Genomic DNA, 25,564 nt, shown 5'->3' with positions numbered 1-25,564 from the left:
TTCATCATGTAATGGCACATGAACTTAAATTTTGAATTCAAAATTCAAAACCCCACAAAATCCTCCACAAATATGGGATGGTTGGCATGAAGTTAGGTAGGAGAGCAACATTAAAAGGACCTCCATCATCTGGTGGTCGAATTCAAGGAAAAAAGAGAGAAAAAGAAGAAAAAAAAAGGGAAAAGAAAAGAGAGGAACCCTAGTTCATGCATGGAAAAATTCTGCATTCAATCTAGCTGACTTCTTCCTCCTCTAAGTCCATCGCGCCATTAGTGTTAGGGGTCCCTGATAAGAGTCTTTAGATCAGATCTAAGTCCTCTTCAATTCCTTTAAACCTTTCCTCCAAGTTCTTCCAAGAAGGCGGATCAAAAGTTGATAGCGTTTGGAAGATCAAATTTCAGCCTCAAGAAATTTTACGCAAGCTAGCACTTCCGCAGGATTGGATCTCTTCAGGAACTTCGCGTGGACTTCTCGTAGAGGCCATTCGTGTGCGTGGCTGCGAAGTCGAGGATCAGATCCACAAGTTTCATCCATCATAAAAGGTATTAATCCTACATTAATCTGTTATTATGGTGTCAAGATCTAGATCTGATTCCCCGAGGTTTTACCCTCTTTTGGGGCTCCTCACGGAGATATCTCCAGAATCCATTCAATGGATATTCGGAGATTAATCGGAATAGAGTTCTTAAGTTTCAGATCTGATAGTTAATCATGCATGAAAGTTTTAGCATAATTGTTTAAACGATTCCGGCATAATCCTATGTGTTCTTAAGGTGCTGATTTCTAGATTTGATCTTGTAAGCATGCATGAATTAAATTGTTTGATTCGATTTTTCCGTTGCGTTTTAAAACTTAAAAAGAACTACGTATGGCTTGATCCCCCTTATGAAGGGGTACGTAGGCAACCCGATCAGGTTCAGCCATGGTTTTTTTTTTAAAAAAAAATCAGCATGCTTAACACCGAAGAACCTAGGGTTCACTTTCAACACAGCCACAGCAAGGACGAGGGGAACAGTGTGAACAGCGTAGCAGTATAGCTGAATTTAAGAGGCTGGCTCCTCCAGCTTTCAAGGGGACTACAGAACCGTTGGAAGCAGATAATTGGCTTATAGAGATGGAAAAAGCATTTGCTGTCTTGAGATGCCAGGATGATGAAAAGATTTTGTTTGCATCATACATGATGCAAGGTGAGGCATTCAACTGGTGGCGGATGTTGGAACATAAATATGGGCAGGATAGGGAGCCACTCACTTGGGAAAGATTTTGAGGAGCATTTTATGATAAGTATTTTCCTCGGAGTGTAAGGACGCAGAAAGAGCAGGAGTTTATTCACCTAAAGCAAAGAAATATGACTATTGCAGAATATGAAGCCAAATTTACCGAGCTAGCCAAATTTGTTCCAAAGTTAGTCGAAGATGAACTAGATCGAACGCATAAATTTGAGATGGGACTAAAGACTGAAATTAGAAAACAAGTGGTACCTTATGAATTGACTACCTATGCAGCTGTGGTAAATAAGGCTTTAATAATTGAAAGGGAAGTTATTGATGAACGGTTGGAAAGGGAAAGAAATCAAAAGAAGAGAAACAGGTCAAATGAATTTCAGGGGCAGAGCAATGAAAACGTCGAAAGTTCAAACAAGAAATCCACGAGTGACAACCTTAAGCAGATGAATATCAATAAATGTTCCAGATGTGGTAAGGCTCATGCTGACAAGGATTGCCATTGGAACACCGGTGCCTGTTTTAGATGTGGTAAGATAGGTCATAAAATTGCAGACTGCCCACAAAGAAACGAGAATAGATCTACTCAGGCAATGGAAGGAAGCCAGGGGCCAAAGACTCAAGGAAGAGTATTTGCACTTACACAGCAAGATGCACAGGCTTCTGATGTGTTGACGACAGGTATTACTCTACTCCCAATATTTATTTTTATTTATTGTTTTGCCATGCCCACTGCTCTTTGTTAGACAACTCATTATGCTGCTAGAAAGGATTAAATAGTTACATAATATTTTTTTGATTAATTGTCAAAAGAAGAATATGAACTTTTAAATTTCGAAAGTGTTCACACGGATGAAGACATAAAAATGAATGTACCAATAAGCAAGTAATTCTAAAAATAAAAAATAAAAAAAAATCTAGACTTGACACGAGTATGTTGAGGTTTAAATCAGTGAGTGCAAAGAAAATGTGGTGAATAGAATTATTTGAAATTGGTCAGACAAGACGACTTTGATTTGAAGAGTGTTATGACTTAGTTTGGAAGAAGTATAATCTACTCTTGAACTACATGTACGAAAATTTCGTGGACGAAATTTCTTTTAAGGGGTGGAGGATGTGAGATCCCGAAACTGGGCCCGGTCCACTGACCGGCCCAGCCCAAATTTTGGCCTCACGTGCGTCGCACGTGAGGGCGTGTGAGAGGGGGGGGGAGCCATCCCGAAGAAGCCGGCTCCCCCATTCTTTTTAGGGCTTCTCCTCTCGTTGAAGCCATTTGAAGGGAAGCCGCTGCCGGCCGAGAGAGAGGGAGAGAGAGAGAGAGGGAGAGAGGGAGGGAGAGAGAGAGAGAGAGAGAGAGAGAGAGACATTAGAAAGGTGGGTCTTCTTCGGCACGGGTCTTCCTCTTCCTCCATTGCCGCCGGAGAGAAAGAAAGCTATCGGACCATCGTCGGGGCCGAGGTATGGACTCCCAGCTTCCCTCCCTTCCTTCCGTGATGTTTAGCCATGATTTATTGTGGTTTTTGAGCCGATCAATCGCCGGAAATTGGGTTCAAAATGGGAGCTCTGTCCGGCCCGAGAACACTCGCCGCCGGCCGTGTTCGCCGCTGCCAGCCGTCGGGGGTGGTTGGCTTTGCTCCGCCACCTCCTGCCGCTGCCAAGGCCGGCCACCGTGGCCGCCTTTGGGCTCGACCGAGGAGGGAAGAAGAAGAAGAAGGGGGGTCACGGGCCCTCTGTTCCGTCAAAGAAGAAAAGAAGAGACGAGTCGGGAGAAGAGGGAAAGAAAAGAAGAAAAAGGGAAGGAGAAGAAGAAAAAGAAAAGAAGAAAAGAAAAGAAAAGAAAAGAAAGAAAATGAAAAGAAAGAAAAAAAAAATAATAAAATAAAAGGAGGAGGGTGGTTTACGGGTATGAATCCGAATCCGAACCCGAACCCGAGGTGCTAGGCACTCCTGCAGGGTCGGCCATGGGGAAATATTAAATTTAAGTTTTTATATATATTGTGATGAATTTTAAAAAGAAAAATATGATTTTTGGATATTAGGTTCTGCGAGGAATTTGTGAGATTAATTGGATTTATTGGGGATCGCGTTCAAGGTAAGTAATGAACTGCCTTCTCTTGACTCTTCATTTATATAATATTATTTTTGCATTGAATAAATTGTTAATGAATTTATATTTGATTTATGAATTTTATGAGATGATGATTTGAATGAAAAATGGATATGTAAACTGGAATAATATTTTTCAGATTATTGCTATATTTACTGTTCTTGCATCGTATATGCATATTTAGATCGGATTATGATACATGTATTATGTTACCAAAAGAATTTTGATGTGCATCAGATTTAGAACTCTCAGCCTGGCTATGTTCTGGACCCTGCCAATAGGAGGTTATGCATTGGCAATTCCGGCCCCACCACAGGGTATAAGTGCGGTATTCTGGCCCACTCCGCAGGGTATAAGTGCGGTATTCTGGCCCACTCCGCAGGGTATAAGTGCGGTATTCTGGCCCACTCCGCAGGATATAAGTGCGGTATTCTGGCCCACTCCGCAGGATATAAGTGCGGTATTCTGGCCCACTCCGCAGGGTATAAGTGCGATTCTGTTTCTGGCCTAGCCACAGGGTATAAGTGTGGTCGTAGCTAAAGGCTGATGAGATGAATATGATTTGTTTCGAATCAGATTTATGATTATGTATATAGATATTTGAAAAATACGAATTTTAATGAATTTGTGCTTGAAAAGGAATTGACTATGTTATTATGTTGATTCATCGTAATTTGTATTTATATTTTATGTTATTATATGAATTGACTAGTTAAGGTGTTTATTACTTACTGGGCTGTCTAGCTCATTATACAATTTCTTGTTGTTTTACAGATTCCGAGAACTAACCTATCGGGGATTTAAAATGGGAGAGCGACTAGAAGAACTGAAGCACAAGTTATCCTAGATTAGGCTTTATTTAAATTGATGTTTTATATTTATTGTTCCGCTGTGTATTTAGAATTGTGAGACTATATAATTTGTGTCAGTCAATGAAATAAGATTGCATTTATTTCAGCTGAATTATTTTATTTATATAACTGAGATGTTTGATTGAGATGCCTTGCATGCTCGTGGGGAGAGTTTCCTACGGGTGTGCGGCGGTTGGCGCGAACCCCCTGCTCACGATCTCGGGCCGGGGGCGTGACACTTCTACTCCATGATTCTTAGGGAGTTTTGTCCCATAGGCTCTTGTTGGACATCGGTTGGATAAGTATACCGCATAATCAACTGCTACCGCCCAAAATTGTTTTGGCATCTTCTTTGTTCTTGATGTGGGAATTTATTTCACACATTTTCTTAGTCTTAATTATTTTATTTTAGAGTGTTTTGTATGTTCTTAGCTCATTTGTCTATAATTTAGGTGTCTTTTACATTTATTTAATTCTTGAAAATTCTTGGTATTTTGCAGGTGTTTAATTATTGAATTCGGTTGAAATTAGGCTGGTCTAGTCAACCCAGAATACTGTTCGGTTTTTGGATTCTAACTGGAGCTACAGACCTCCGTTTTATATGTTGTTTAGCTTGCTGGAAAGATAAGAGGTATACCTAAAACTTTTATGAAGATAACAAAACCAATTTCTGCCGTTTTGAAGTCCAAAACTTAGCCGAAACGGAGAAGTCTGAATCTGTCCAGAATTTTACTGCGGCCCATACCCTATTTCAGTTTTCAGCATGTATATGGAGTTATATAAGTCAGAATAATGCAAACCTAGGTGCGTTGGAAAGCTGAGAACGAGATCTAAAACTTTCATGAAGGGTCCAACTCCAAAGTATATAGTTTTGGTGCTCTAAATTCAGCTGGGAGTCGAGTCTAAAAATCAGCCTAGAATTTCGGGATTTCAGCTAGCAGATAGGGAGGAAATCTGTTTTAAAATTCAAAAAAAAAAGGAAATTCCGAGAAGAGGAGGGGGGCCAGCAGATATGAAGAGGAGGAGAAGCAGAAAAAAAAGAAAAAATGCAGAGAATCTGAAATTCCGAGAGGAGGAAAAGCTAGAAATTCCGAGAGGAAGAAAAAGCTGGAATTCTGGGAGAAAGAACGGAACGGAGGATTTTTGCAAATACAGAGTTCTTTTCCTTTCTCTTATATATATATATTTTTTATTTTTTTTATTTGCTGAATTGTTATTAAGAATGTTGAATGCGAATTTATGTTTGAGAAATAATGGGATTGATTTATTAGTTATGATTTGCTAGTTTTCTTATCCTAGGGCTAGGACGTAGTCATTGAATTTTTGATATGAATTGAGTATGGTTGTATTGAACATCTTTTATTAATTGCAATTTGATGATTTTGGTTTTCATTCTTGCAATTTACTGGCCATGAATTGCATGCTTAAGATGTTGAATGAAGTAATGAAAGTTGAAGTTCAATATTAGTTGGTGAATTTATTAAACATTGGTGGTGTAGTTTAGAAATAAATGCACACCCTTGTGACCTACAATCAAGAATTTCACAGATCATAATGAATTTATATTAATTTCTATGATCACGAAAGTAGACATAGGATTTATATAGGTATAGGTGTTATGCCTTGAAAGAGGATATCGCATAAAAAAAAGGGATTCGGTCATTGTAATTAGCAGAATATTAACAATCAGATTTAAATTCATTGAAGGAATTCAATTGATGAAATCCAAGCCCTAGGAACCTTTCATATTTGATTTTTCAGGTCAAGAAATTGCAGTCAGTCACATTAATTTGGGGTCGTCTAAATAATATAGAAAATTTATAAATTGGTACTTGAATCGCCTCCTTGTGGAAACGATACTCTTTTTGCCCTATTCTACTTGTCATGACCCATGCACTTGTGGTAGAGTCTAGGGACTATCAAGTTTTTGGCGCCGTTGCCGGGGAGGATTGTTTTTAATATGAATACAAATAATTTTCTGCATTAATTTAGACTGTTTTGTTCTTTTTGTTAATTTACGTTTTCTATATTTAGTGTATGCCACGAAACTGTGAGCTAATTGAGCCTTTTGATCCAGAAATTGAGAGAACCCTACGAGCATTAAGGAAACAACAAAGATTAGAGCTAAAGCAAAAATAAGCAGGAGCCATGGCAGATAACCAAGATAATCAGAATAAAAGGTTGTTGAGTGACTATGCAGTGCTGAATGTCAATGGTGCTCAACCTAGTATTGCGAGACCTACAGTCAATGCTAATAATTTTGGGATTAAGCCTGGTCTCATCCAGATGGTGCAACAGGAGCAGTTTGGTGGAGGACCTGCTGAGGATCCACATGCACACCTTGCCAATTTCTTGGAGATTTGTGATACAATCAAGATGAATGGAGTTAGTGATGATGCTATTCGACTCCGACTTTTTCCATTTTCTCTAAAAGATAAAGCCAAGGCCTGGTTGAATTCTAAAGCGCCTAACTCTTTCACCACCTGGAATGCCTTGTCACAAGCTTTTCTGAGTAAGTATTTTCCCCAAGGTAAGACTGCCAAACTTAGAAATGATATTACCAGTTTTGCTCAGTTTGATGGTGAATCTTTGTATGAAGCCTGGGAGAGGTTTAAGGATCTGCAGAGGAAGTGTCCACATCATGGTCTTCCTGACTGGCTGATTGTACAGACTTTTTATAATGGATTAATACATTCAGTTAAAATTACCATAGATGCAGCTGCAGGAGGTACTTTAATGAGTAAGTCAACAGAAGAGGCATATGAGTTGTTAGAAGAAATGACCTCTAGCAATTATCAGTGGTCTAATGAAAGAGGTATGCCTAAGAAAGTTCCAGGTATGTATGATGTAGATGGCATAAACATGTTGAATGCCAAGGTTGATTCTCTAGTAAAAATGTTCGGTAAGCTGGGTAATGTGAATTCCGTTTCTAGTCCTGTATTGAGTTGTGATTGCTGTGGAGGAGCTCACATGAGTTCTGATTGTATGCAGGTTCAATTTGTGTCTAATTATAACAGGCAGCAGCAGCAGAACAACCCTTATTCCAACACATACAACCCAGGCTGGAGGAATCATCCCAACTTTTCATGGAAAGATCAAGGTAACCAAGGTAGCAGTTCTAGACCTCTCCATCCTCTTGGTTTCCAACCAAGACCATCCCAACCAGAAAGTAAGCAGTCTTGGGAGATAGCTATTGAGAAGTTAGCCAATGCCAGTTCGGAGAGATTTGAGAGATTGGAAGCAAAGGTTGACCAGTTGGCGAGTTCCAATAGAAATGTGGAGGTGCAATTGGGGCAGTTAGCCAATTCCATCAATTCTCGTGGACATGGTAATTTGCCTAGTAAGACAGAGGTCAATCCGAAGGAGCATTGCAAGGCAGTCACCTTGAGAAGTGGTAAGCAACTTGGTCAGGTAAGTGGTGATACTATAGTTGGTGATGAAGTAGACTATGAAGAGGTGAGCAAGAAGGTCAGTGAAGAAGTTGAGGACCTAGCCAAGACAACATCCCCACTACCACCAGTCGAACCTTATGTTCCTCCCATTCCTTTTCCTCAAAGGCTTAAGCAGAATAAAATTGATCAACAGTTTGAGAAATTTTTGAAGGTGTTTAGGCAGCTTCACATTAATATTCCTTTTGCAGACGCCTTAGCACAAATTCCTGCATATACAAAATTTTTAAAGGAGATCATGTCTAAGAAGAGGAAATTGGAAGATTTCGAGACCATTGCCTTGACGGAGGAATGCAGTGCCATTATCCAGAATAAGCTTCCACCAAAGCTAAGAGATCCAGGGAGTTTTTCTATTCCTTGTACTATAGGTGATGTTGATTTTTCTAGAGCTTTATGTGATTTAGGTGCTAGTGTTTCACTAATGCCTTTATCTGTGTCTAGGAAGCTTGGATTGAAGGAGTTGAAGCCTACTACCATCTCTTTGCAGCTAGCTGATCGATCGGTCAAATATCCTTTGGGTGTTCTTGAGAATGTGCTGATCAAGGTAAAGAAGTTTATCATTCTAGTTGATTTTATTGTTTTGGAGATGGAAGAAGACACCGAGATCCCTATCATTTTAGGCCGGCCCTTTCTAGCCACAGCTGGAGCTATCATAGATGTTAAGAATGGTAGGTTGACTTTGAAGGTTGGTGAAGAAGAGGTAGAGTTTAATTTATTTGAAGCTACTAAATATCCTTCTTTTACTGATCATGTTTTTCGAGTTGATGTTGTAGATGAGTCGACCAGAGAGATTTTTAGGGCTGAAAATACTAAAGAACCTCTTGAGACTTGTTTAGTGAGTGCAGGGACAAGTAAAGATGATAATCTAGAGGTTGCCAAAGTGGCGTGTGCATTAGAGGCTACATGTCCTAAACAAAAAAAGAGAGGTATTTATTTTGAGGATATCGGCAAAGGTCAGCCACCCCCTCCCCATCTAATGTGCAAGCACCAGTTCTGGAGTTGAAGCCATTACCCTCACATCTCAGGTATGCATTTTTAGGTGAAAATAATACTTTGCCTGTGATTGTGAGTGCTTCTTTGTCTGATGAGCAACTTGACAAATTGATACGTATTTTGAGATTGAGAAAAAAAAGCCATAGGATGGACTATATCAGACCTTAGAGGAATTAGCCCTTCATTGTGTATGCATAGAATTTTAATGGAGGATAACCATAAACCTATTGTTGAAAATCAGAGACGGTTAAATCCTAACATGAAAGAAGTAGTTAGGGCTGAAGTTCTTAAATGGTTAGATGCAGGGATTATTTATCCTATATCTGATAGTTCATGGATTAGTCCAGTGCAGGTAGTACCTAAAAAGGGTGGGATGATTGTGGTGCATAATGAAAATAATGAATTAATTCCCACTAGGACAGTAACTGGGTGGAGAGTCTGCATAGATTATAGGAAACTTAATAGTGTTACCTGTAAGGATCATTTTCCTTTACCTTTTCTTGATCAGGTGCTTGAGAGACTTGCTGGGTATGCGTATTACTGTTTTTTAGATGGTTATTCAGGGTATAACCATATTTCTATATCCCCCGAAGATCAAGAAAAGACCACCTTCACTTGTGTTGCCCAGATAGACAACCCAAGAGGGGGGGGGGGGGTGAATTGGGTTTTAAAATAATTTAGCTATTTAAAACGTTGTGAAGGACTAATTAAAACTATTGCAAGTTGTTTAATTAATTGCTATATGCTGTGAGTGATATGAGAGGAAGAAGAAGAGAGACAATCAATCACAAACACCAAGTTTTATAGTGGTTCGGGGCTAACCCTTGCTCCTACGTCCACTCCCCAAGTCTCACTTGGGAATTCACTATAACCCCCTTGGATTACAGCCGGTTGTTTTCTAAGCTCACAACCAAACTTGTTGTTTTACGAGCTCACAACGAACTCGGTCGGTTTTTCCAGGCTCACCGACTAGAACCACCCCGATTGTTTTCCCGGGATCACAATCGAACCCTTACACACGTTGGTTTTACACTCGGCTCACCAACCAACCTCAATACCCTTGATTCAATCCCCCGATTGAACCAAGCAGATACAAGTTGTAAATAAAATAGACAAACAGAAAACTAAGCTTCTCAAAAGCAGATGGAAAACAATATAATCTGAAAAGAGTTTAGAAGCCCTCAAATGCTTTTAAGTTGGAGAAGAGGAATGGCTTCTTAAACTTCGGGTCTCCTCTTGAATGTGTAGTCGACTTGAATGCAGGAGGAGGATTCTTTAATTGCTGGAAAGATGTAGGTGGATGCAGTTAATGCAGCTCTTCCCTCTTTTTTCGTTGAAGAACAGGTTGCAGAGATTGAATGCTTAAATACTTGGAGTGGTGTTGACTATTTTGGACTTTGCTCCAAATAGTGGCTTTGAGAGGGACCTATTTGCAAAATGACATTTCATTATATATAAGGTACACATTACCTGTTTTCCCGTGGGATGAAGGGCTTTGTTTTGTTTTTAGGTTGAAAGGGTTTTCAGCCGCCGCCGCACCCATCTTCTTCATCCTCCCGTGCGCTCTCGGTCTCCTGGCAACATCCGACTTGGGTTCCCTTTTGTCTTCACTCGCTGGAGGCTTTCTTCCATCTTCCCTTCTTCAACCGTGGCTTCTTCCTGTGGCTTTCCTGTTTCCGTGAGCCTCTTTCTTCTTTGCTGTTCACAGTAAATGCAACAAGGGAAGGTATGGTTTTGATACTCATTTGATCTACCATTGGAGCCGTAGAAAGGTTGATTTGTATACTACACTTTTGATCTATCATTGTGGCTGCAGAAGGGTGATCCGATCAGGTTGTTTCTTACTTTATATTTGGTTTTATATTGCCTCATATTGTGATCATTTGGCAGTCCATATTTTGGGCTCTTATGTATCTCTGTTTGTACCCTATTGGGAAGATTGATATAGTGGATTGCTCCTCCTCTCCGTGGATATAGGCACTTGCTGCCGAACCACGTAAATTTGGTGTCTTTGTGCTTATCTTTTCATGCCTGTGATGTGTTTGATGGAATGCCTGAATGAGTCCAATTCTTAATTGGTAAGCCGGATACAGTGAGTTTGTGCCCATTAATCTCAACAATTGGTATTAGAGCTATGGCTACTGTTGGGCAACAAAATTCATCTAGGGCTAGTGATTCGGCTTCTGTTTCTCATTCCACTACCATAAGGCATGAAGTGGCTATATTTGATGGCACAGGAGACTTCTCACTATGGAAGGTAAGAATGAAATACTTGTTGGTTAAAGAGGGTGTAGCAAAAGCCCTCAAGGGTATGGATGCAATCCCAGGAGATAATGAGGCTGTCAAAGAAGAGATTAATGAGAGAGCACTAGGAACTTTGTTTTCGGGTTTGAGTGATAAAGTCCTGCGCAATGTTGTGGATCTTGATACAGCTAAGGGAGTATGGGAAAAATTGGAGAGTCTATATATGGCAAAATCCCTTACTAATAGATTGTATTTGAGGGGAAAGTTGCACACATTTCGTATGGCAGAAGGGACTTTACTCAAAGATCACTTGGATGAGTATAATAAGCTCCTACTTGATTTATCAAATATTGGTGTTGAAGTAGATGAAGAAGACAAGGCTTTGATCCTTATCTACTCATTGCCTAAGTCCTTTGAGCATATTACTACTACTATGCTCTATGGAAAAGAGACAATAAGTCTTGAAGAGGTAGAAGCTACTTTGTTATCCAATGAGCTTAGATTGAAAGTACAGCTACAACATCAAGTTCAGACTCCAGCTCAAGGACTTATAGTTAGAGGTAAAGATGAGCAGAAGAAAGGTGGACAAGGTAGAAGCAAATCCAAAACCAGATCAAAGTCTAGGTCTAGAAGACCAGGTGTTTGTCACTATTGTAAGAAACCAGGCCACTGGAAATCAGAATGTAGACTACTACAGTCTAAGAAAGAGAGGGAACAAAAGGATAAAGGAACCGTCTCAGACTCGGCAACGGTTGCAGTTTCATCAGCAGGTCACAACAGTAATGATAATGATGCAGTATTTACAGCTGCTTGCAGTGTCAGTCATCCTGATACTTGGATTGTGGACTCTGGAGCATCTTTCCACATGACACCCCATAAGGAATGGTTCTCTTCTTTTAGATCATGTGAGGGGGGCACCGTTCTTCTTGGAGATGATGGTATTTGCAAAGTGGAAGGTGTTGGTATAGTTCAAATTAAATCTAATGCAAACACTGTAGTGACTTTGGACGATGTCAGATATGTTCCTCAACTAAAGAGAAACCTTCTCTCAGTACATGCTTTCGATAGTGCAGGTTTCGAGGGCAGATGGGGTAGAGGATCAATAACTATCAATAAAGGAGTATTGACTTTATTGAAAGGAAAATTGTGTGGGACCCTTTACTATTTGGATGGTAGTACAATAGTTGGACAGGCTTCAGCAGTACAGTCTTCTACTGAGCAGTTGACACACCTGTGGCATCAGAGATTGGGCCACATCTCAGACAAGGGTTTACAGGAGCTGAGCAGACGTGGTTTGCTAAGTGGTCAGAAGGTTGGTGCACTTGGATTCTGTGAGCATTGTGTGTTCGGAAAACAACACAGGGTCAGCTTTTCTACAGGCGTGCACAGGACAGCTAGTATATTAGATTATATTCATTCTGACCTATGGGGACCAGCCCCAATTACATCTAAGGGTGGATCTAGGTATTTACTCACTTTTATTGATGACTACTCCCGCAAAGTCTGGATATACACTATCAGAAATAAGAGTGATGTGTTTGACACATTTAAGAAGTGGAAGGCTATGGTCGAGAGGCATACTGATAGGAAGTTGAAAACCTTCCGAACTGACAATGGATTAGAATTTTGTTCTACTGAGTTTAATGACTTTTGCAAATTAGAGGGCATTGTCAGACACAGAACCACAGTAGGTACACCTCAACAGAATGGTGTGGCAGAACGCATGAATCGCACACTAATTGAGAGAGTCAGATCTATGCTATCTAGTTCTGGATTAACTAGAGATTTTTGGGCAGAGGCCGCTCACACAGCCTGCTACATTATAAACCGATCTCCAGCATCAGCATTGGGCATGAAAACTCCGGAAGAAATGTGGACAGGAAGACCTGCAGACTATTCAGTACTCAGAGTCTTTGGGTGTCCAGCTTATGCACATGTAAGAGATGGAAAGTTGGACCCTAGGGCTAAGAAGTGCGTATTTCTTGGATACGCATCTGGGGTAAAAGGCTACAGATTATGGTGCACAGAGCCTGGATCCCAAGGTTTTTTAGTCAGTAGGGATGTGACATTTCATGAGATAGCTACTCCTTTAAGGCAGCTACAGCCAAGTTCTTCTGAGAGAGATCAGGGTCAGGATCAGATGGATAGGACTGTTATGAATATTGATCAGACTATCAGATCACAGCAGCAGCAGGCAAATGAAGATACTTTAATTCTGAATGAGCAGCAACAGCAGACAGATGCAGAGATACAGACTCAGGAGGAGGTTACCATGGAAGGTCAGGATCAGATTGATAGCATTGCCACTCGTAGACCCAGGCGTCAGATCAGAACACCACAAAGGTATGGTTTTGAGGATTCAGCTTGTGCTGGGTTAGTTTATTATGCTCTGAGCATTGCAGACACTATTGGTGATGAGCCGACCACATATCAGGAGGCTATTAGTAGTCCGCAGGCAGAACAATGGACCATGGCTATGGTTGAAGAATTACAATCTTTAGAGAAGAATCAGACTTGGAAATTAGTCAGATTACCAGAGGGCAAGAAGGCAATAGGCTGCAAATGGATCTTCAAGAATAAAGAGGGAGCCAGTCATCAGGATTTTAGATATAAGGCCAGGTTAGTAGCTAAGGGCTATTGTCAACGGGAGGGAATTGACTATAAGGAAATATTTTCTCCTGTAGTTAAACACTCTTCTATTCGTGTGTTGCTTGCCTTAGTTGTTTCTCAGAATTTAGAGCTGGAACAGCTAGATGTTAAAACAGCTTTTCTTCACGGTGATTTAGAGGAACAGATTTATATGCAACAGCCACCTGGTTTTGAGGTTCCAGACAAGGAAGATCATGTATGTTTGCTCAAGAGATCATTATATGGTCTCAAGCAGTCTCCAAGACAGTGGTATCGCAAATTTGATAAGTTTATGGTCGACCATGGATACAACAGATCTCCATATGATAGTTGCGTATATCACCAGCGGTTTTCAGATGGATCCTTTTGTTACTTATTACTGTATGTGGATGATATGATGATAGCAGCCAAGGATATATCAATCATCCAAAATCTGAAAGCTGAGCTCAGTACTGCATTTGAGATGAAGGATCTTGGACCGGCAAAGAAGATACTTGGGATGGAGATCAGTCGTGACAGGCAGTTGGGTAGACTTTTTCTTACTCAGCATGGATATATTAAGAAAGTCTTGGATAGATTTGGTATGTCTACAGTCAAGCCAGTCACTACTCCTTTTGCCAGTCATTTCAAATTATCTGCCACACTTCGTCCCCAGACTGAGGATGAGGAGAGATATATGTCCAGAGTGCCATATGCAAGTGCAGTAGGTAGCATCATGTATGCAATGGTCTGCACTCGACCTGATATTTCACAGGCAGTAAGCGTAGTAAGCAGATACATGGATAAGCCTGGAAAGGCTCACTGGTCAGCTGTGAAATGGATACTTAGATATCTAAAAGGCACTTCCAATTTGGGATTGGTATTCTCCGCACAGAGTAATTGCACTGTTACAGGATTTTCTGATTCAGATTATGCTAGTGACTTGGACAGGAGGAGGTCATTAACCGGATATGTATTTACTCTCTCTGGTTGTGCAGTCAGTTGGAAGGCTACTTTGCAGCCTACAGTTGCTTTGTCTACTACAGAAGCAGAGTATATGGCGTTGACAGAGGCAGCAAAGGAAGCTATTTGGTTAAGAGGACTAGTACAGGATTTGGGTCTCGAGCAGGACCGTTTGGATATTAATTGTGACAGTCAAAGTGCTTTGCATCTTGCCAGAGATCAGATGTATCACGAACGCACTAAGCATATAGATGTCAGGTATCACTTCATCAGAGATTTGGTGGAGAATGGTGATGTCCGGATTCAAAAAATCTACACTGCTCATAATCCGGCTGATATGTTCACTAAACCAATCACAGCAGTTAAGTTCAGGACTTTCCTGAACTTGATTGGTGTGAGCACTTGTTAATGCCCTTCTGGGCTTGTGGTGAGGAGGAGGTTATTTTATCAATCCATATTTGATGATAGGTACATAATTTGTCGCAAGGAGGAGGATTGTTGACTATTTTGGACTTTGCTCCAAATAGTGGCTTTGAGAGGGACCTATTTGCAAAATGACATTTCATTATATATAAGGTACACATTACCTGTTTTCCCGTGGGATGAAGAGCTTTGTTTTGTTTTTAGGTTGAAAGGGTTTTCAGCCGCCGCCGCACCCATCTTCTTCATCCTCCCGTGCGCTCTCGGTCTCCTGGCAACATCCGACATGGGTTTCCTTTTGTCTTCACTCGCTGGAGGCTTTCTTCCATCTTCCCTTCTTCAACCGTGGCTTCTTCCTGTGGCTTTCCTGTTTCCGTGAGCCTCTTTCTTCTTTGCTGTTCACAGTAAATGCAACAAGGGAAGGTATGGTTTTGATACTCATTTGATCTACCATTGGAGCCGTAGAAAGGTTGATTTGCATACTACACTTTTGATCTATCATTGTGGCTGCAGAAGGGTGATCCGATCAGGTTGTTTCTTACTTTATATTTGGTTTTATATTACCTCATATTGTGATCATTTGGCAGTCCATATTTTGGGCTCTTATGTATCTCTGTTTGTACCCTATTGGGAAGATTGATATAGTGGATTGCTCCTCCTCCCCGTGGATGTAGGCACTTGCTGCCGAACCACGTAAATTTGGTGTCTTTGTGCTTATCTTTTCATGCCTGTGATGTGTTTGATGGAATGCCTGAATGAGTCCAATTCTTAATTGGTAAGCCGGATACAGTGAGTTTGTGCCCATTAATCTCAACAAGTGGAATGGTTGTTCTCTACTTTGCTACAGTCTTCTGTGGCTATTTAAACCAACCCCCACGGAAACTAGCCGTTAGACACCTTTTTCTGCCCGTTCTGCACACTCTGCACAGCCTGACAATGTGTCCGTTGGTGGGTTGGAGTCGACTCGCGCGATCAGGAGTCGACTCGTCTGTAGCGGGAGTCGACTCATACTTTTCCGGAGTCGACTCGGCAACTGTTCCAGATTTGAATTAAAGTTGCCTTCGCGACTGGGAGTCGACTCGTCTTGACCCAGAGTCGACTCGCCAACTTCTGGAGCTGACTTGGCTTTCTCGGAGTCGGCTCATCCCATGGAGTCCGTGGATTTATTTTTGAATTTGGTCCACTCGAGTCGACTCGTCAATCCTGGGAGTCGACTCGGCGCTCAGAGCCCGAACTCCCTATCTTCTGTCTTTTTGGCTCGTCCAGTCTTGGAGTCGACTCGAACTTCCTCGGAGTCGACTCGGCTCTCAGTTTCCGAAACTTGGTCTTCTGCCTTTTTGATGTGAAGCTGCCTTGGAGTCGACTCTAGCTGTCTGGGAGTCGACTCGAATCTCAGAGGCAGTAACTTGGTCTTCTGTCTTCTTTGTGGTCGCGGAGTCTCGGAGTCGACTCGCATATTGCGGGAGTCGACTTGAATCTCAGAGTCCGAAAAATGCTTTCTGTCTTTTTCCTTGTGTTCCTCTGAGAGTCGACTCTCACTTTCTTTGGAGTCGACTTGCCAACCATCGGAGTCGACTCGCGTTCCACTGGAGTCGACTCGAATCTCAGACCCGAAAACTGCTCTCTGACTTTTCTGCCTGTGACTCCTTGGAGTCGACTCATACTTCTCCGGAGTCGACTCGGTAAACATTGGAGTCGACTCGCGCACTTCGGGAGTCGACTCGCTGACAGGTTTTGAATTGAAGCTTTCTGTTCGTCTGTCTGTTCTCAGTCGGAGTCGACTCGTACCGATCCGGAGTCGACTCGAGCCCGTGCCAGTGAACTTGATACGCTTGGAGTCGACTCGTGATACTCTGGAGTCGACTCGAGTCTCAGACTTTGGTTCAAGCTGACTTCTTAACTTATCCAAAATACTATGAACCAAGTCTAGAGACACTTAGAGAAGATTTTCACTGAAAACACTTAATTGAATTCATTAGTAAACAAGAAATATACTCAAATGCTTTGAGCTCATCAAAATCAAATAGAGTTTTAATCAATCACTCCACAATCTCCCCCTTTTTGATGATGACAAAACATTGAGTATATGTAAGGTGAATTGCATAATAAACAATGAAATAAAATCCATAAATGAATTCAAATGTCTGGTAATTCAATTTATCCAAGCTTGAAAGGAGTGAAACAGTAAATTTCGGAGTTAAAGCTCCCCCTTTTATTTGGAATTATATAAGCCTTCATATTATGCAATCAATTGTTTGGCTTATATATCTTTAATGATTTAGCTTTGTTAAAATTTCAGATTCTCCCCCTCAACATATGCATTCTACTTTGTTTTGCTTCTTTGAATTTCCTTTTAATGCTTTGAAGTTTTTGAACTGAAATTTTGGTTTTTAGAGGGAAAATCTGTCAATTTGTTCTTGAGTAGGATTCAGCTAATCTCCGAATATCCCTTGAATAGATTCTGGAGATTACTCCATTAGGAGCCCCAAAAGAGAGATAATGAGCCTCGAGGTACCGAATCCACTTAGAACAAATTTGTGTGTTTTAAGAGTTTATCTTTTAATTGATTTCCATTGATTTCTTTTACATATTTTATGCATATTTCTCCCCCTTTTACATATTTTATACATATTTCTCCCCCTTTTTGTCATCATATCAAAAAGGAGGTAATCAGAACACACAATCAAACATAGATCAAAAGGCACAGTATTGAAGAAAAATGCGGCTACTCATTGTATTAATTTGTATGTAAGTACATTTCAGAATACAATAAGTAAAGCAAAACAATACATGTCAAAACAAAACACAAAAAGTAGCTATGGTCTCCTCGAGGATGTAGCTCCTCCTCTCGAGGATGTATCTCCTCCTCTCGAGGATGTGGCTCCTCCTCTCGAGGATGTGTCTCCTCGAGGCATGCGCTCCACGAGTGATTGGACCGCATTGGTGACGTTCTCGAGCTGGCGGATGATGGCCTGGATGGCCCTGCTCTGTGTCGTATCCAGCTCGAGCACCAACTTCTGCAGTCCGTCCAGCTTGTCGATGAGCACATTCGACAAGCGCTCGGCCTCCGCGGTAGTGGTGGACATGTCACGGCCGATGTCATCCCGTATCTGTCGAGTGGTGCTCGTGACCTCACCCATGCTATGGAACTGGGCCTGTATCAAGGTCCTCATGTTGTATATCTCTTGCCGCACCTCAGCCGTCATGTCAGTCACGGCTGTCAGGGAAGGAACCAACGCGGAAGATGTGGGCGCAGGAGAGGGAGTAGGCATCGAACCTCGGAGCTCCCGAAGCAACTCATCCCTCAGATCTCGGACTATCTCCTGCCGCAGCTCCCGGAGCTGCTCAGGATCAATGCGGACCTCCATGGGTGGTGGAGCCGAGGAGGAGGGTCCGGCGGAAGTGGTAGGAGCAGAAGTGGGTGGAAAGTCTGGTACGTCAGGAAAGTCAGAATCGGGCTCAGGACTGGGGGAAGGTCTGGTGGTCTGTGTGGTGATGGATGACTTCCTAACCCAAATTCCCTCTCTCTTCCGAAACCCCATCCTGTGTAGGGTCCCTGCACGCGTGCGATCAGTCCATCGCAATGCGCGAAAGGGTTCCCCCTCAGGGATAGGAATCTCGTACTCCCTAAATAATAATGTGAAGACCATGCCGTAGGGTAGGGTGAGCCTAGGTCTGTCTAGTGGCTCACACATGTATCGATATATGAGTTTGGGAAAGTTGATTGGGGTGTCATGAAGCATATAGAACATGAGAGCTAGGTCTCTCTCAGATACAAAGTCAAATCTCTCGGTCTTAGGGAAGATGGACCTAGACAATATACTCAAGAGGATCCGCATCTCAATCGGTAGTGAGCTAGCGGATACCTCGTCTATGGGTGACTGGGGTGGATGCCCTAGAACGGCCGTAAGGGCCTCAACCCTGTCCTCAGGGTGTGTGGGAGCCACCCCTACTAGTGGAAGGTGGAGGATGTGGGCAATAAGATCCTCCGTAACGAACAGAGGGACACCGGCTACTGTGCCCTCGATACCCCCATCTCTCCGATTGACGGTACCGTAGAACTCTCTAATGAGCCCTGGATATGTGGGGAGATCTAAGGTGAGGAAGTACTCTAAGCCCTGGGCCCTGAGTCTATCACCTATAGTGAACCCTTCCCGGGAGAGATAGTCGAAGTCGACATATCTCCCGGTGGTGACGGCCTTCCCGGCTAATGGCCTCGCGGGAACCGCCCTAGGCGGGGAACGAGCCGGAGGTTGTGGCCTCGCGGGATCGTGCCGTGCCTTGGAGCGCCGCTCGGGACCGGCCTCGGGTCGGGACCTCTTCCGGACTACGGTCTTACGCGGCATAATGACCTAAAATGGGAGGAAAACCTAATGAACGGTGAAGAACCGACGGGAAAGTCTTGGGGACGACCGGGGACGACCTAGAAAGGGAGGAAAACCCTAGGGGACGGTGAAGGGTCGACGGAAAAAGCCTTGGGGACGACCTAGGAGTCGGCTCTAGGGCTTGTGAACAGTGGCGGCTTGAGAAAGAAGTGTTTTCGAAACGACAAAGTTAGGGTTAAAAAGTCGGATCCCGACTGCGAGTCGACTCCACTGAGTCGCGAGTCGACTCGACCTCGAGTCGACTCCAGAATATGCGCGAGTCGACTCTCCTTATGCGCCTGTAAACCTCGAGTCGACTCCCGACTATATGTGAGTCGACTCCCCCTCAGCTGCCATCTCTGCGAGTCGACTCCCGCAAATACGCGAGTCGACTCTCCCTCAGGAGCCGACTCTGAAACTTACTCGAGTCGTCTCTAACTTTGGCACACACCTAAAAATCATGCTACATTCGTGCCAAATGAGGGAAAAACACTAAAGTATGATCTGATTTGATGATCAGTGAAAAGAAACTCTATTTTAACCACAATCTAATCATCAAAATCAATGAATCTAGTGGAAACTACCACTAGGATGGATCAATCACTCCTAATCCCCTCCTAAGCAAACTAAACCTCTCTTCACTTAGGAGTTTTGTAAAAATATCTGCTAATTGATCATCAGTACAAACAAATTAGAGTGTCACATCACCATTCAATACATGATCTCTTATGAAGTGATGTCTTATCTCAATGTGTTTAGTTCTTGAATGCTGAATTGGATTTTTAGTTAGATTAATGGCACTTGTATTATCATAATTAATGGGAATTTTATCTTGTTTAATGCCATAATCTTCTAGTTGTTGTTTAATCCACAAGATTTGAGCACAACAACTTCCGGCTGCAACATATTCAGCTTCAGCAGTAGACAATGCAACCGAGTTTTGTTTCTTGCTAAACCATGAGATAAGATTTTCTCCTAGAAATTGACAAGACCCGCTGGTACTTTTTCTATCAAGCTTACATCCAGCGAAGTCTGAATCTGTGTATCCTATTAAGTTTAGGCTAGATTCTTTAGAGTACCATAATCCTATATTCTTAGTTCCTATTAAGTATTTAAAAATTCTCTTAACTGCAACTAGATGTGATTCTTTAGGATTAGCCTGATATCTAGCACACATGCAAACGCTAAACATAATATCAAGTCTACTTGCAGTAAGATACAATAAGGATCCTATCATACCTCTATACAGTTTCTGATCTACAGATTTACCTGATTCATCTTGGTCTAATTTGCATGATGAGCTCATGGGGGTGCTGATTGACTTATTTTCCTCCATATCAAACTTCTAGAGCATCTCCTTGATATATTTGGCTTGATTGATGAAGATGCCTCCTTCAGACTGTTTGATTTGAAGCCCGAGGAAGTAGTTCAGCTCTCCCATCATGCTCATCTCAAATTCACTCTGCATTAAATCAGCAAATTCTTCGCAGAGGCGATTGTTAGTAGCACTGAAAATGATATCATCAACATAAATCTGTACTAATAACATATCTTTGTTTTGCTTTTTCAGAAACAGTGTTGTATCTACATTTTCCCTAGAGAATTTATGTTCTAATAGAAATTTGCTAAGCCTCTCATACCATGCTCTAGGTGCTTGTTTTAAACCATAAAGTGCTTTGTTCAGTTTATATACATGATTAGGGTATTGATGATTTTCAAAACCAGGAGGTTGTTCTACATATACCTCCTCATTAATATACCCATTTAAAAATGCACTTTTTACATCCATTTGAAATAGTTTGAAGTCCTTAGAGCATGCATACGCTAATAATAATCTAATGGCCTCAAGTCTAGCTACTGGAGCAAAGGTTTCATCAAAATCTATACCTTCTTCTTGATTATAACCCTTTGCTACTAGTCTAGCCTTATTCCTTATAACAATTTCATTTTCATCAAGTTTATTTTTATAAATCCATTTAGTACCTATAATTGGATATTCAGAAGGTCTCTCTACTAGATTCCATACCTTATTTCTAGTAAATTAGTTTAATTCTTCTTGCATTGCATTTATCCAATTTACATCTTTTTCGGCTTCTTCTCTATGTTTGGGCTCAAAGTGTGAGACAAAAGCTAGATGGTTATTTAAATTTCTAAGGGATGCTCTAGTCCTAACCGGTTGAGATGGATCATCTAGAATTAGTTCCTTAGGATGCCCGTGAGCATACCTCCAAGCTTTAGTTAGCCCATGATCCACAATAGCCTCTTGGCTTGATGATGCTCCTTCACTCAACTTTTGATTATCATCTTGTAATGCCATTTCATCTATCTTTTCTTCAAGAATTTCAACATCATCATCAAAATTAACTTTCTTACTAGAGGAAAAATCACTAGAGTCATCAAATACAACATGTATAGATTCTTCTATAACTAACGTTCTTTTATTAAAGACTCTATAGGCTTTACTAGTTGTAGAGTAACCTAAGAATATTCCCTCATCAGATTTAGAGTCAAATTTACCTAGATTATCTTTTCCATTATTATGAACAAAACACCTACATCCAAAAACATGAAAGTAATTGACTTTTGGTTTTCTGTTTTTCCAAAGTTCATAAGGTGCTTTCTTTATGATGGGTCTCAATAGAACTCTATTTAATATATGACAAGAGGTATTAATGGATTCTCCCCAAAAGTACTTAGGGAGGTTACTTTCACATAACATAGTTCTAGCCATTTTCTCTAGAGTTCTATTTTTCCTCTCCACAACTCCATTTTGTTGTGGTGTCCTAGGTGCAGAAAAATTATGGGTTATCCCCTTTTTACTACAAAACTCATCAAATGACAGATTTTCGAATTCGGTACCATGGTCACTTCTAATAGCTATTACAGAGGTATCTCTAGCATTGGTTACTTCTTTATGGAATTTCTTAAAAACAGAAAATGCTTGCCTTATGTGCTAGGAACATGACCCATGTGTACCTAGAATAATCATCTACAATAACTAGACCATATTTATTTCCACCTAGGCTTGTTGTTCTAGTTGGTCCGAATAGGTCCATGTGTAATAATTCTAGAGGCCTAGAGGTAGAGACACATTTTATGGATTTAAATGAGTTCCTAGATTGTTTGCCAAATTGACATGCTTCACATATTTTGTTCTTTTCAAATTTTAATTTTGGCAAACCTATCACGGAATCTCTTTTAACTAGTTTAGTTATTGTGTCCATGCTTGCATGACCTAACTTGCGGTGCCATAACCAACTAGCATCATTATCTTTAGTTTCATTAACAACTAAACATTGGTTATGTTTTGCAAGATCTTCAAGGTCTACAACATATACATTTCCACGTCTAATTTCTTTAAAAACTAAACTATTGTCATTAGGGTTTGTTATAATGCATAGTGATGGTTTAAACATAACATCATACCCTTTATCACATAGTTGACTAATGCTTAATAAGTTATGCTTTAGACCATCAACATATCTAACATTATCAATAAAAGTATAAGGGGTGATTTGAACTTTACCAATACCAATGATGTGACCTTGGTTGTTGTCTCCAAAAGTCACAGCACCTCCCTTCTTAGCTTCAAGGGTGAAAAATTGATCCTTGTCACTCGTCATGTGCCTTGAGCAGCCACTATCCAAATACCAGTAGTTTTTGTTGACCTTGGCTGCAAGACACTCCTACACAAGCAGATTATATAATTTTAGGTACCCAAGTTTTCTTGGGTCCTTCATGGTTAGTCATGTTGGTTCCTTTTGGAACCCATACCCTTTTAATTTTCCTTTTTGTTTTACCTTTCCTAAAATTACACACATTTGCTTTATGACCTATAGTTCCACAACAAAAGCAGGTTATTTTCTTAGTTTTACTTTCCCCAGCTTTAACAAAGAAGTTACTAAGAAGTTTTTGTTTATTTCTTGGTTTATACCCTAAACCCGCTTTATTAAATACTGCTCGTTGACTATTGAGTATCATATTTAACTTTTCAGAACTACATGTAAATTTTTCAACCAAAGGTTTGTATTTGTTAAGTTCTTTGGTTAGTGTTTGATTTTCTGCCTTTAGATCATTTAGTTCTTTTGTGAGATCCTTGTTTAAGATTTGTTTATGGTTTTTAAGTTCTGAAAGTTCCTTAGTTAGTTTTTCATTATCCTTAGTTAAGGTATTAGTCTTTTGAGTTAAAAGTTGGTTGCTTGTCTTAAGGTCTATATTTTCTTTGGTGATTAAATCCTTATCCTTAACTAATGAATCATACTTACGGATATAAGTTTGGTTAGTTACTTTTAATTCTCTGTTTTTAACATTTATAGCCTTATATTCAATCATTAGTTCATTAAAAGCATCATAAAGCTCATCAAAAGTAAAATCTAAAGGCGATTCGAGCGTTACCTCATTTCCATTGGCCATGAAGCAGAAATTGGCCTTTTTCTCTTGTTCCTCATCCGATGAAGAGGATGATGAGTCCGAGTCGGATAGTGTCGTGACAAGAGCCTTCTTCTTCTTGTACTTGCTCCTCTTCTTCAGTAAAGGGCACTCAGCTCTTATGTGACCCGACTTCTTGCATTCGTAACACCCAATCCCCTCATTTTTCCTTTCCTTACCTTTGTCCTTGCGGTAGGAATTTGAGGGGCCTCTCCTTTGATGATAGGACTTCTTGTGGTTGATGAATTTTCTGAATTTGCGCACAAGAAGTGCCTCACCATCATCTTCCTCATGTTCTTCTTCTTCACTGCTGCTACTGCAAGATAAGTCCTTGTTAGATGAAGTAGATTTTAGAGCTATTACTTTTTTCTTATGGGAGGACTCTTCCTCGTTGTGTTGTTTCATGGTTAGCTCGTGCGTCATTAGGGATCCAAGAAGCTCCTCAAGTGGTAACTTGTTCAAGTCCTTGGCTTCTTGGATTGCCATCACTTTAGCTTTCCATGACCTTGGTAGACACCGAAGGATTTTCCTGACAAGCTCACTGTTAGTATAGTTCTTGCCAAGGCTTTTTAGGCCATTGACAATATCAGTAAACCTAGTGAACATGCATGTGATTGTTTCATTAGAATCCATTTTAAATAGTTCATATTTATGAACCAAAATATTTATTTTGGATTCTTTGACTTGATTCGTGCCCTCATGGGTCACTTCAAGTCTGTCCCAAATCTCTTTTGCAGAATTGCAAGTTGAGATCCTATTGAATTCATTTCTATCTAAGGCACAATAAAGCACATTCATAGCTTTAGAATTTAGTTGTGCCTTTCTCATGTCATGTTCATCCCAATCCTTTTCTAGTTTGGGTACCGTGACACCTTCTACATATATGGATGGGATGTATGGGCCATTTACTATAATGGTCCACATCTCATAGTCTTGGGCTTGGATGAATATTCTCATCCTAGCCTTCCAATATGAGTAGTCGGATCCATTAAAGAATGGGGGTCTTTGGGTGGACTGACCCTCAATGTGAGAAGATCCAAATGGAATTGTCATTTCGATCTTTTACTCTTGGGTGGAAGAGTTTAGGCTCTGATACCACTTGTTGCCCAGATAGACAACCCAAGAGGGGGGGTGAATTGGGTTTTAAAATAATTTAGCTATTTAAAACGTTGTGAAGGACTAATTAAAACTATTGCAAGTTGTTTAATTAATTGCTATGTGCTGTGAGTGATATGAGGGGAAGAAGAAGAGAGACAATCAATCACAAACACCAAGTTTTATAGTGGTTCGGAGCTAACCCTTGCTCCTACGTCCACTCCCCAAGTCTCACTTGGGAATTCACTATAACCCCCTTGGATTACAGCCGGTTGTTTTCCAAGCTCACAACCAAACTTGTTGTTTTACGAGCTCACAACGAACTCGGTCGGTTTTTCCAGGCTCACCGACTAGAACCACCCCGATTGTTTTCCCGGGATCACAATCGAACCTTTACACACGTTGGTTTTACACTCGGCTCACCAACCAACCTCAATACCCTTGATTCAATCCCCCGATTGAACCAAGCAGATACAAGTTGTAAATAAAATAGACAAACAGAAAACTAAGCTTCTCAAAAGCAGATGGAAAACAATATAATCTGAAAAGAGTTTAGAAGCCCTCAAACGCTTTTAAGTTGGAGAAGAGGAATGGCTTCTTAAACTTCGGGTCTCCTCTTGAATGTGTAGTCGACTTGAATGCAGGAGGAGGATTCTTTAATTGCTGGGAAGATGTAGGTGGATGCAGTTAATGCAGCTCTTCCCTCTTTTTTCGTTGAAGAACAGGTTGCAGAGATTGAATGCTTGAATACTTGGAGTGGAATGGTTGTTCTCTACTTTGCTACAGTCTTCTGTGGCTATTTAAACCAACCCCCACGGAA

The 25,564-nt window shown here is 41.0% G+C and overlaps 2 protein-coding genes and 1 non-coding gene across 3 annotated transcripts; 2 read left to right on the top strand and 1 right to left on the bottom strand.

Annotated features, from left to right (window-relative positions):
* Window positions 1-992: 992 nt before the first annotated feature.
* LOC120107362 lies at window positions 993-4,161 on the top strand. The gene is made up of 2 exons (XM_039120617.1): window positions 993-1,904; window positions 4,105-4,161. The coding sequence occupies exons 1-2, from the start codon at window positions 1,349-1,351 to the stop codon at window positions 4,116-4,118; spliced, it is 570 nt and encodes a 189-aa protein (XP_038976545.1). The 5' UTR covers window positions 993-1,348; the 3' UTR covers window positions 4,119-4,161.
* A 2,168-nt stretch (window positions 4,162-6,329) lies between these two features.
* LOC120107363 lies at window positions 6,330-8,633 on the top strand. Its single transcript, XM_039120620.1, has one exon. The coding sequence runs from the start codon at window positions 6,330-6,332 to the stop codon at window positions 8,631-8,633; it is 2,304 nt and encodes a 767-aa protein (XP_038976548.1).
* Window positions 6,723-6,829, bottom strand: LOC113461225. Its single transcript, XR_003387871.2, has one exon. It is a non-coding gene; the product is annotated as a small nucleolar RNA R71 (small nucleolar RNA).
* Window positions 8,634-25,564: the final 16,931 nt, after the last annotated feature.

Source organism: Phoenix dactylifera, unplaced genomic scaffold (assembly GCF_009389715.1).
Source record: "Phoenix dactylifera cultivar Barhee BC4 unplaced genomic scaffold, palm_55x_up_171113_PBpolish2nd_filt_p 000842F, whole genome shotgun sequence".
Taxonomy (NCBI): domain Eukaryota; kingdom Viridiplantae; phylum Streptophyta; class Magnoliopsida; order Arecales; family Arecaceae; genus Phoenix; species Phoenix dactylifera.
Note: the sequence above shows the minus strand (reverse complement) of the source record. Positions and strands in the feature narration are given on the sequence as shown.

Excerpts from the sequence above, each read along its gene's own strand:
- LOC120107362 (XM_039120617.1), top strand. The coding sequence starts at position 1,349 with ATGACTATTGCAGAATATGAAGCCAAATTTACCGAGCTAGCCAAATTT.
- LOC120107363 (XM_039120620.1), top strand. The coding sequence starts at position 6,330 with ATGGCAGATAACCAAGATAATCAGAATAAAAGGTTGTTGAGTGACTAT.